The sequence below is a fragment of the Plectropomus leopardus genome, chromosome 20 (assembly GCF_026936395.1).
Source record: "Plectropomus leopardus strain MGB_pleo_1.0 chromosome 20, ASM2693639v1, whole genome shotgun sequence".
In the NCBI taxonomy this organism is placed as follows: Eukaryota; Metazoa; Chordata; class Actinopteri; order Perciformes; family Serranidae; genus Plectropomus; species Plectropomus leopardus.
Window position 1 is genome coordinate 28,683,682 of NC_142195.1, and position 12,323 is coordinate 28,696,004.

Consider the following 12,323-nt stretch of genomic DNA (forward strand, 5'->3'; position numbering starts at 1 on the left):
TGCACTAGAATAAATGTAATAAGTGCACTTAAATAAAATGTAATTATAGAAGTAGAATAAATGTAATTACTGCACAGTTGGACAAGTTATTTTCTGCACTTCCTTGTCAAACAAATGATAAAATTTTAACAAAGTTCAGCTTTGTTCTTGTTTGATTGGATCAAACTGTTCTTATCATGTCTCTTTTATAACGTAATCTCCTGCAGGACGGCAGATTTAATCCCATCATCGTCAATCTGCTCAGGAGAAAGCACATTTGTTTGTTTGTTTTTAAGGGAGTGAATTTCTGATCTGCATATTTTAAGAGTGGAAATTATCAACCAAATGATCAAATCAATATTCTATATGATCAAAAAAATATATAATATAATCAGACTTGTTCTTTGAGACTTCATGCACATTTTATTTTTACATTTTATTTTATTAAGTAAAAGACAGAAGAGTTCAGCAGGTGGAGACAAACACCGTCTCAGAGGCACTGATGTCATAGACGCAGCAGCAACATCGCAGCACAGATCTGCTTTTTTATCCAACATATCGGAGCTCCGTTACCAGTTTATGAGGCAGCTTCAAACTAGGGCAATGGGACACTGGTGGGGACAGCGGCGGAGACAGGGGCGGAGACAGCGGCGGGGACACCGGTGACACAGAGAGAGAAAGAGAGTGGAATGAACATTCGGAGACACCTACAGAGACACTAGCGGAGACACAGATGGAGAATGAGAGCGGAACGGATATTCTGAGACATCGATGGAGACACCGGTGGACAATGAGAGCGGAGCAGACATTCGGAGACACCAATGGAGACGCCAGTAGAGACACCAGCGGAGATACAGACAGAGAATGAAAGCGGAACAGACATTCTGAGACACCGGCAGAGAATGAGAGCAGAGCGGACATTCAGAGACACTGACGGAGACACTAGTGGAGACTCTGATGGGGACACCGGCGGAGACACAGACGTAGAATGAAAGCGTAATGGACATTTGGAGACACCGGCAAAGAATGAGAGCAGAGCGGACATTCGGAGACACCGGCAGAGACAGCGGCGGAGACAGCGGCGGACAATGAGAGCAGAGCGGACATGGCTGGAATATGTTGTCTGGACATTCTATCGACTACGTCTCATATTTTAATCGAGGAAAAGTTATACCGCGATTTCGTCACCATTTTATCGCCCATTTAATAGAACAATGAATCCTTCAGTTTAACTGTTGCAACTAAAGAAAAAATATGTGCTGATAACTTTCTAGAGCTGTAAAATAACATTTTATCGAATAAAAACTTGCTGTGTTTTGCTCATAAATTTGTTATTTAATATTTCCAGATCCTGAGTCGACACGCTCGCACTAATGCAGTGGCGTTTAATTTTTTAAAACACACTGTATTTAATCTGAACGCCCACTAAGTCCGCTGATTTATTAATAATTGAATTTTGATTCTGATTTCTGCTGTTTAACCTGCAATCGTTTTGTTTTGTCACTTTTGTCTGTATTTGAGAGGGCCGTACGCAGGTTTCCATTAACCCTCAAATTTCGCAAATATGATATTGCAAATATAAAATACTCCTAATCGAAATATAAATTTGAACAAAGCTCCCATTTATGATAAAAATGTTTTTATGCTGGCATGAGGTGATCAAAAGTTTCAGGTGATTCGAAAAGCCATTTTTTGCAGAAATTGCAAATTAGACACTTTTTTTTGTCTTTTTTAGGTCTCATGATGCTTTTTGTGCTCGTCGGGCTCCATAATGATGCAGCGGAGTCTTTACTGCATCACATAACAGCCGAGCTAACAGGCGCCCCTTCAGCTGATTTTTTAACCCTGCGTTTGCAGGTTAAAACCCTCAGACTGTACTTGCTCGTCCCTCCAGTGGACGCTCACCTGGTCGGGTCAGGCGTTTCTCTCAGTCGGAGGAATGTACTCCAGACCCAGGTGAGCAAATATCTCCTCCTCAGACGTGGCCCTCAGATATCGATTCTGTAAGAATAATAATTTTTAAAAAAAAGAGTTTTAGTTTTGCAACAAAAAAAGATAAAATGTGTCAGAAAAAAGGTTTTTAAGAAGTTTGCACCTGTTTGTTGTCGTACAGAGCGTGGCTGCTCAGAGACATGGCCTTCTCGTGTCCCGCCCAGCGCCGCAGCTCCCTCTCGAACAGCTGCAGACGACACCGAGTCAAGAAAGATTATCAAAAATCCTCGACTACATTTTCTAAATTTACAATAAAAACAATAATAATAATAATAATAAAAACACTGGGAATTGTTTTTGTACTTTTGGTCTCCGTAAGGAGTCAGAGTGCATAAAACAGCATCAAAAAAGCACCTGTAAAGGATCTCCTAAAATCCAAGAAATGTCCTAAAAGCTGAGAAATGTCCTAAATTCCTGATAACGTCCTAAACTCTGAGAAGCGTCCTATAAATTTGCTAAAATCCTAAAAACATCGTAAAACCCAGGAAGCATCCTAAAATCCAAGAACTATCCTACATTTATAGAAATGTCCTAAAGTCTGGGAAATGTCCAAAAGTCCGGGAAATGTCCTAAAGTCTGGGAAATGTCCAAAAGTCCGGGAAATGTCCTAAAATCCTAAAAACAATGTAAATTCCAAGAAGCATCCTAAAATCGAAGAACTATCATAAAATTATAGACATGTCCTGAAATCCTAGAAATTTCCTAAAATCTGGGAAATGTACTAAAATCCTAGAATAACCCTAAAATCCCAGAACTGTCCCAAAATTATAGATATTTGTCCTGAAATCTGTGAAATGTCCTCAAATCTGAGAAATGTGCTAAAATCCTAAAAACATCATAAAATCCAAGAAGCATCCCAAAATCTAAGAACTATCTTACAAATCTAGAAATGTCCTAAAATCCCAGAACTGTCCCAAAATTATAGACATGTCCTGAAATCCTAGAAATGTCCTAAAATCCTAGAAATGTCCTGACATAGATAGAAGCTGATATTTTCTCTGGTATCCTGCAGGATTTTGGGGGGTCACCTTGGATCCGGTCCAGCCCAGCAGAGCAAAAGCAAATTGGCTGATGGGAGAAACGACCAGGTCCACCCTCACGGCTCTCCACGGGTTTATCTGCTGGTCTTTGACCCGTGAGCCGGCTGCGGGACTGCTCGAGTCCTCGGGTGAGTCTTTTGTCCATTTCTCGTCCTCGGGTGAGTCGTCTGTCTGTTTCTTGTCCTCGGGTGAGTCTTCTGTCCGTTTCTTGTCCTCGGGTGAGTCTTCTGTCCGTTTCTCGTCCTCGGGTGAGTCTTTTGTCCATTTCTCGTCCTCAGGTGACTCTTCTGTCCCTTTCTCGTCCTCGGGTGAGTCTTCTGTCCGTTTCTCGTCCTCGGGTGAGTCTTCTGTCCGTTTCTCGTCCTCGGGTGAGTCTTCTGTCCCTTTCTCGTCCTTGGGTGAGTCTTTTGTCCATTTCTCGTCCTTGGACAGTTTAAAGATGGAGAAACACCTCTCGAAGCGGTCCATGTTGGAGGAGGGACGTCCAGGACCGTCTTCAGACTCCAGGTAAGAGTTTCTGGTGGTTTTCTGGTACAGCAGGAAACCCTGAGGACATAAAACAGGATAATTATCACGTCTGTGCGCGAGAACGAGGCGAAAGTGGATCCAGATTTTTAAAAAGTCCGAGTTTACCTTCGATTCCAACCAGGAGACGACTTTGGGCATCAGCCCGACCTCTCTGCCGTCCTCCGGGTGTGTTATCAGGAAGTCCACATCGTGTCCCGTCTGCTTTCCTCTGGGGACGGTCAGAAGTGCAAATGTTAAAGTTTGATTGAATTACTAAACCAAATCCATCCTGCCTGAAACGCAGCCAGACCCAGACAGATAAAGCTCTCTGCTGATTTATTTTTTTATTTTTGTCACCATCTCCTTTTTTCTTTTTTCAATTCATTTATTGCACTTTTTAAAATTATTAAATTTATATTTTTTATTTTATTTCACCTTCCCCTATTTGATTTTTCAATTCGGTTTTTTAAATATGTAATTTTTTTTTCACTATCTCCTTTTTTCTTTTATCAATTAATTTATTGCACTTTTTAAAATTATTAGTTCGATATTTTTTATTTTTTTCACCATGTCCTTTTTTCTTTTTTCAATTTATTTATCACACCTTTTCAGAATTATTAAATTTATATTTTTTGTTTTATTTTACCTTCTCCTATTTTATTTTTTGTTTTTGTTTTTTTAAATATTTATTTTTTTTATCTTCTTGCATCTCCTATTTTATTTTTCAATTCAGTTTTTCAAATATTTAATTCTTTTTTCTTTCACCCTCTCCTTTTTTCCTTTTGATGGTTAATTCAGTTATTACACTTCTAATTATTTAACTTTTTTTTTTTAATTTCTTTTGCCTACTCCTTTTCTTCTTTTTTATTGTCAATTCAGTTATTACACTTTTTCAGATTATTCGGTTCTTATTTATTTTTATTTTCTTTCACCCTCTTCTTTTTTGTTTTTATTTTCAATCTAGTTTTTACACTTTTTCACATTATTTTATTAATTTATCTCAATGATTTATTTTTTGCATGACCGAGTGTTTGCTCTTCTACCTCCTGAATCCTCCAATCAGAGTAACTCGAGCGCCCGGTAACACGGAGGCGACGGCTTCCTCCACAATCTGTCCGATGGCGTCGGCCTCGGCTTTACTGACCTGCTGCTTCAGGTCGTCGTAGTGCTCCAGACCTGAGAGACGAAGGAGCGTTTATTTCGATAAAAACGAGATGAAATACAGAATAAACGCAGACATGAGAGTCAGAATACACACACACACACACACACACACACACACACACACACACACACACACACCTGCTTGTTGCGCTCTGTTGAGCGTTGGACGTGAATCTTTGAGCTGCTGAAGGCCGAGGATCCCGTCTCTGATCCAGCGCTCTGCCGTTTTTACCCCAACTCCAAAAATACCTGTTAGAACCTGAAAGACACGTTGTTATATTCAAGCTTTCGTCAATTAATTAATTTAACAATTAATTATATAAATACATAAATAAATAAAATACATTTAACGACTGCAAATATAAAAAAATCTCTGTTTTATTACAATAAATACCAGGATAAAAGGTGAGTTGTTTGGCAGACGTTTGTCCAAAAACTGTCAACAGCAAGTTAAAGCGACCGCAAACAAACAGGGGAAGGAAGTACTCTGCCAATTTTTGGGGAAAACTAGCTCATCCTGTATGTTGAGATGCACAGCTTTGGAGAAAATGTGAAAGAATTTCGATTTTTTTAAATATATTTTTTTTCTTCTTTTCTTTTACCGTCTTTGTTTAATGTTGCAAATCTTTTTCAAATTAAGATTTATGCAGAAAAAAAATCAGAATTATGTCTTCTGGTGAGCCCTCAGTAACAAGAGTTATCAACCAAAGTGAGAGAAAATTAAAAATTGTGCCATATTTTACAAGAAAAAAGCAAAAAGTGAAGAGAAGTGAGGGGAAAATGAATTTTGTGTTAAGAGTAGTTGTTTTTTTGACATTTTGTTTATTGATTTAACTTTTTAGGAACAGTCATAAAGTGATCTTTAATTGAGTTTTTCTACACACTGAACAATTTTTCCCCAATTTTTTAAACCATAGAAACAATATCAAAGAAAACAAACCAAAAAATCAAATAACTGACAGATTTACGGTAAAAAAAGAGAGAAAATACAGAGTTTAATACACATATTTAAACAAAAAAGGGCGTTTTGGGGAAATAAACATTTTCCACATTTAGTTTCCTGAAGCCTAAAGAGCGACTTTTTAATCTTTAATGATCTGTTGGTGAAATCAGATCGTTTCGGGGAGCTCTTCGTGGTTATAGACGACTGCGATAGATCATAAATCTACAAAATCACACTCGAGTTTATGTGTGAAACAGCTAACGCACCTTCAGCGCTCTGAAGCGCTCAGACTGCTTCGTGGATTCGACTTCACTCGAAGCTCCGTTCTCCAAAATCTCCTGCAAAAACAGGAATAAAAAATGATTTCTGGATCTTTGAGAAGATAAAATAGAAATTTGTTCATTTATTCATTTTACTTAAAGCCTTTGAAAAACACATTGGGGGTGAACGCTCTTTTTCAATGCCAGTCTCAATAAAAATAAAAAATTAAAAAATAAATAAATCTAAAAACAACGAGAGTGGGATTAAATCTTGGATTTCTCTCAGTGACGACAGCTGAAACTTTTGCAGAAGCGTTTATATAAAAAGTCAAATATTTTTAACGGACTTTGATGACTCTGAGCGAATGTCCTCCGAGACAGGGGAGTCCTCTGAGCTGCCTCGTGTCCGTCACCGGCGCGGGCAGAGCCTTCAACACGGCGGCGGCCCGTCTGAACGCGACGCCTTGTCCGTCCTCGTCACTGAGCTCGGCGTTTTCAGCCAGCAGCGACAGACCATCCTGAGACAGGAAATATGACATCATGTTATGTTTTAACCATTTAGAGCCCGGATCGACATCAGTTTTGTCGTGCTGCGTTCAGACGCCTTCACAAGCGCTGAAACCTGAAAAACTGGTTTGATTTCTTTCGAAAACATTGGAAAAAGGCAATGAGCAATTTGGCAAAAAATGTCTAGAAAATAAAAATAAATAAATACATTCTAAAAAAGGAAAAAAGGAAAACAAAAGTTAAATTTGACAAGGAAAAAAATAAATTATGTATGGGGAGATAATTAGATATTTTCCAAAAAAAAAAAGCCAAAAAATGTCCAGAAAACTATTTTATATTACCGAAAAATAGATATATTGTTTTGTTTTATTTTATTTTGGCACTAATCATTTTCTTATCTATTTTTTTAAAACTTAAAAACTTTAAAAAATTACCTGGAAAAACCTTATAACAATTTTCATTTTTTAACTAATTTTTGGGCTAACTAATTTTCTTTAAATTTTTTTTTTTAATTTAATATGACTTGTGACTCAGCGTGATTTAGAAAAAAGTCCAGCCATTTGGTTCAGGTTTCAAAGGGTTAACTAACATCGGTGTGGTATGTGTGACATATGAGACGTGTTTTCTGGGGGACATTACGGTGAGGACGGTGTTGTGGTTGTCCAGAGTCGTCCTCCTCTGACAGGCGTAACTCGGGACAGAAAACAACATTTTTTTGTTTGATTCTTTAATCTGCTGCTCCTGAAAGACACAGAGAGAAATTTAAGAGCCGAACAACTACCAACAAAATCCAACATTCAAACATTAAACTGCTGAAAGAGACATTTTGGACTTCAGTGAAAGACAAAATGCATGAAAACAGCAAACGCAGGTATTCGATTTATCATTTAACCCTTTGAAACTTGGGAAAATTTGCTTAATTCTTTCAAAAACATGAGAAGAAAATAATGAGCAACTTGAGAAGAAAAATATACAAAAATGAACAAGAAATTCATAAAAAGTACAAGAAAATTACCAGAATCTTGGTAAAAAAAAAAAAAAAATTTAAAAAAAAAATTTAAAAAAAGGAAAAACAAAACAAAAAAAATAAGGAAATTACCTGAATATTTGTAAAAAAAAAAAAAAGGAAAAACAAAACAATACAAAAAACAAGGAAATTACAGGAAAACCTGCATAGGAATTATAATAATTTTTAAAAATAATTTCCAATAAATCATTATGGTTATTATAAATCTAATTCTATGGACATTTTTGGACGTCTCTTTTTAAAAGAAATCAGTTTGCTCAGAGTTCAAAGGTTTAAATAAATGAATGAAGCACAAGAAAAGTGATGTCAGTCCAGGTCTCAAAGAGTTAATTAAGAACATTTTCATTGTAAATAAATATTAACTTTTTATTGTGGTAATATTGTACCATCGGTTTTTGGAATCATTACATATTACATCTCTAAAATAATAATAAAAATTTCACGTTTATTACAGTAAAGGAAGCTGTACCTGGAGTTTATGTCTGTCCAGGACGTCCACAGGACGTCCTGCTCGCATGCTCTCCGTGTACCAGCTGATGTCCAGCAGCTGAGCGTCTGTTTGACCTTTGACCTGCGAGTCGAGCCACGCTCTGACCTCATCGCCAGAGTTGTTCTCAGAAATCACGTGAGTGACGCTTTCGCTGTGGGAGGACGATATTCTGCATTTATTACGAAGGCTGACGAGCATCCTGACGGACATTTGATCAACGGAAAATCAATTTCCTGCAATTCTGATATCGGATTTTGGGATTTTATCAGAGAGAAAGATTCAAAAAAGAGAAGAAAGAGTCAAAGGTTTCCAGAATCTAAAGGTGAATTTGGAGGATTTGCTCTTTTTTCTCTGTTTTATATCATTTTAAATTTATTATCTTGGGTTTGGGGCACCTGATGAAACAAATTTAGACACTGGAAGACGTCACTTTGGGAATTTTTTTCATACTTTATGATTTTTTTAGACAAAATAATAATTGACACACTGGACAAAAAAAATGTTGTTTTTCTGTAAATAAACATACAAGCATTCAAGCACACATCACACTAACAATAGCGATAAAGGATCAAAAATAATTCAATAAATGTAATGTTAATAAATCAATACATTTAATTAAAAAAATATAATATCAAAAATAATGATAAAGATTTTAAAAATCATATTTATATATGTCATTGTCTTTTGAATGCAAACTTAATGTTTTCTTAAATTCACTAAAAAAATAAAAAAAATGTAATGTTAATAAATCAATACATTTAATTAAAAAATATTATAATATAAAAAATAGTGATAAAGATTTTAAAAATTATATTTATATATCATTGTATTTTGAATGCAAACTTAATGTTTTCTTAAATGTATTAAATTCATGAAAAGAATTTAATAAATGTATTAAATGTATTTCTTAAATGTATTAACTTATCAAAAATTCGATAAAGATTTTAAAAATTATATTTATATATGTCATTGTCTTTTAAATTCAAACTTGATGTTTTCTTATGTATTAATATTGAATTTAATTATTTTTTGCCCCTGTGCGGCACTATTAAATTACCTTATTAATAAATACATTTAATTTTTAAAAAAATACAAATATCATAATACCAATAATAGTGGTAAAGGTAAAATGTTATTCGAATAAAAAAATAAAAGTACACCACTTGAATAAATATACTTATTTAGACTCCAACACTGTTTTTCCTCTTATTTTAAGTTAATTATATTTAATTTACACTTGAATTTCTCTTCACTGGGATAATTAAATTAAATTTCATCTCACCTGAACAGCTCCTCCACTTTAAATCCTTTCTTTCGGCCGAGCTGGGACAGAAAAGCTCTTCTGCTAGTTCCCATTTTTCTCTCCAACAAAAACAAAACGACTTCAGGGAACTTTGACTCACTCCCAGTGTTCCCAGTGTTCCCAGTGCTCCCGGAGGACACTTTTCTCCTCTTTAATGGCACCATGTGTGACTCTAACACCGTAAAGCAGCTGATAAAACGCCCGCAGACATGTAGAGTTTTTGTCTTTAGTCTTGAAATAAATATTTGTTTTGTTTTTAGCGGATGTTGACGTTAGCTCTGTTAGCTCTGTTAGCTCTGTTAGCTCCTGTCGTCACTGCGCTGCTGCTAGCTCGCTTTTATCGCGCTATTAAACGTTAAATAATGACTGACGTTGATAAAATATTACGGCGCGGATGGGTTAAAGTGTCTTACGTGTCGTGTTTCATCTTTTGAGGTAAATTAGGAGGAAAAAAGCCGCAGAAAAGAAGCAGAAAACTTCAGTGAGAGCCGGATGCAGCTGCTGCACCGGCTCCACCTGCGCGCTACCAAAATAATTCCGACTGGAAACAAACTGTTATTTTTTTTTCTTAAAGGAGCACAGCGCCACCTACTGAGCCAAAACAAGAGTGCGTGACAACAGGTCATTTTACCCAAATCTCTTAATTATTCCCTTCAACCTTATGTCATTTATGAATGTGAAAAAAAAAACTCTCTATATGTAATTTATTATTATTATTATTATTATTATTATTATTATTATTATTATTATTATTATTATTATTATTATTATTATTATTTGGTGCAAAGTCTGTAACAACATGTCATTTTACCATATTATTATTATTATTATTATTATTATTATTATTATTGTTGTTGTTATTATTATTAATCAATAATAATAATAATGATGATTTTTTTTATCAGCATTATTTCTTTTTTAGTTTGCAATTTCAAAGGGTATTGTTAATGTTTTTTTTCAATGTGACAAAAGTCAAATGTGATTGGTAAACAGTTTAAGCAACCTGAATCTATTTTTCTTTTTTCTTTTCTTTACTTAAATTCAGAAACTCTTTGGGATTGAGTTTGAAAACATTATACAAGAACCGAATTTAGCTTTTGAAATTGCAAATAGAGAATTTTCTTCTCTTCTCAAAACTTTTTATTGATTTTTCCTCAAGTAAATTTAAAAAGCCTTTAAACTGTAATTACGTCCATTACTTTCCATCTCTGAATGTGATGAAAGTTGAGCAGTAGAGCTGCTTTTTCTGGTTAAGCTGGTTCTTCCACTTCCTCCTCTAATTTAATTTGTGGAGTCATTACTTTACTGCAATCCATATATTTTTAATACCAGTGGCCTGTTTTTTCACTGAAACTAAACTAAACTAAACTAAACTAAACTAAACTAAACTAAAATAAAATAAAATAAAATAAAATAAAATAAAATAAAATAAAATAAAATAAAATAAACAACAGCCAAATTTTTGGGGTTATTCAAATGGCCATTAGGTTGCCTTTTTTTGTTTTTTTAGTAAAAAAATCACAACAACAATTAGATTGTTTGGTGTAATTTGATGAAATTTTATGCCCCTTTTAGGATGACCTGTAATCATATTAATAGCTAATCCCAAAGTGTTTAGAATTTAAATGTGTTCAGTGTTTTGATTTATGACCAAAGATGTGTTGAACACTGTGAACGTTACACCTGCTAAACACTGCAGAGTTATTAGTCGTGTTTACAACTCGACCCTGAAAGATATCAGATCCACTAACGGGAAGCGTCAGAGATCTGACTGATTAGATATCTCCAGCTCAGTCCAACTTTTAATCAAGAAATCTCTTTTTCATGTGACCAGCCTCTGTGTAAATGGGTTGTATGAATTTTAAATGAATTAAATTAAAAAGGAATCTGAAAAATAAATAAAATGAATTGGGTTGTATGAATTTTAAATGAATTAAATTAAATTTGAATTAATGTAACGTAATATCTCACAAGGGAATTAATTAATTTAAAAAAGAATATTAATTAACATAATATAATTACCCATGGGGATCAGTCAAGTGTTATCATAAATTGAATTAAATTATACTAAATTAAATGCATTATTAATGCGTAATTAATTTTGTACACAGTGTTCCCAAAAGAACCAAGAATCATTAGTGGCCTTTTATGACATTTAAAACTGTATTTGTTATTATTGTACAAAAATAAGAAAAGAAAAAAAAAGATTTGAATGTTTAAATATATTTTCAGAGAAAATCTTCAAGAAGAAAATCCAAAATTTTCTGCTGTCAGAAATGTTTAGTTATAGAGAATGTAACACTAAACACACTAAAATAAACTGACAGTTACTCTGAAGCAGTTTAAAGTGAAATTTATGGGGAATTTCATGGACATTTTGGTGTTAAATTGGTTTCAGATCCCTCCTCTTTGTAGACTACATTTAGGTTTCATTTTCATTTTCTTGAAAAGAAAAGTCAGGACATCTGTTGGAGTCAGAGAGAGCAACAGTTAAAGAGTTTCTTATTTTATTATTTGATTTTTAAAATGACAGCTGTAAACTTGGTCGCAGGTATTAACTAAATTTAAGGGATCAATATCAGAAATGTTTCTGTGTTTAAAAGTGGTTGACTTAAAATAAATAAATAAAGGCATGTCTGCACTGAAAATAAAATAAAATAAAATAAAATTAAATAAAATAAAATTAAATAAAATTAAATTAAATTAAATTAAATTAAATTAAATTAAATTAAATTAAATTAAATTAAATTAAAGGCTTTTTAAATGGCTCTCTGAGTATACTATATTTGAGTCATTTTATTTTATGAACTTATTTAATAAAATTGAAAATAATGGTAAATATATTTTGATAAATGTCAAATTTCTGTTTTATTAATGGATAGCTTTATTGCACTGACTATATAATAAATATAATATAATATAATATAATATAATATAATATAATATAATATAATATAATATAATATAATATAATATATTTCCAACTATTAAATCAATTATCTTTGTTATTAAATTGAATATTAATTAGTAACTTAACTCTAACTTTTAAGTATTTAAAGCAAAGCTCAGTGAAAAGTTTGATTTGTATAAAGTGGCGTAAAGTCCACCTTG

At 33.7% G+C, this 12,323-nt stretch overlaps 1 protein-coding gene across 2 annotated transcripts; it reads right to left on the reverse strand.

Moving 5' to 3' along the window:
* Positions 1-396: 396 nt before the first annotated feature.
* On the reverse strand, positions 397-9,747 carry polm (polymerase (DNA directed), mu). 2 transcript variants are annotated; one of them, XM_088071029.1, is made up of 12 exons: positions 9,192-9,747; positions 7,889-8,060; positions 7,032-7,133; positions 6,233-6,403; positions 5,892-5,963; positions 4,821-4,941; positions 4,562-4,694; positions 3,645-3,747; positions 3,000-3,557; positions 2,075-2,158; positions 1,885-1,980; positions 397-590 (listed from the first exon to the last, which is right to left on the reverse strand). In XM_088071029.1, the coding sequence occupies exons 1-11, from the start codon at positions 9,374-9,376 to the stop codon at positions 1,894-1,896; spliced, it is 1,788 nt and encodes a 595-aa protein (XP_087927155.1). In that variant the 5' UTR covers positions 9,377-9,747; the 3' UTR covers positions 397-590; positions 1,885-1,893. The 2 variants fall into 2 exon arrangements, with proteins under 2 accessions (XP_087927155.1, XP_087927156.1); XM_088071030.1 differs by lacking the exons at positions 397-590; positions 7,032-7,133.
* Between the last annotated feature and the right edge of the window lie 2,576 nt (positions 9,748-12,323).

Coding starts and splice junctions, on each gene's coding strand:
- polm (XM_088071029.1), bottom strand. CDS start 9,376: ATGGTGCCATTAAAGAGGAGAAAAGTGTCCTCCGGGAGCACTGGGAAC. Junction 3,558..3,644: donor TCTCCTGGTTGGAATCGAAG/GTAAACTCGGAC, acceptor TTATGTCCTCAG/GGTTTCCTGCTGTACCAGAA. Junction 2,159..2,999: donor TGGGCTGGACCGGATCCAAG/GTGACCCCCCAA, acceptor TGTCGTCTGCAG/CTGTTCGAGAGGGAGCTGCG.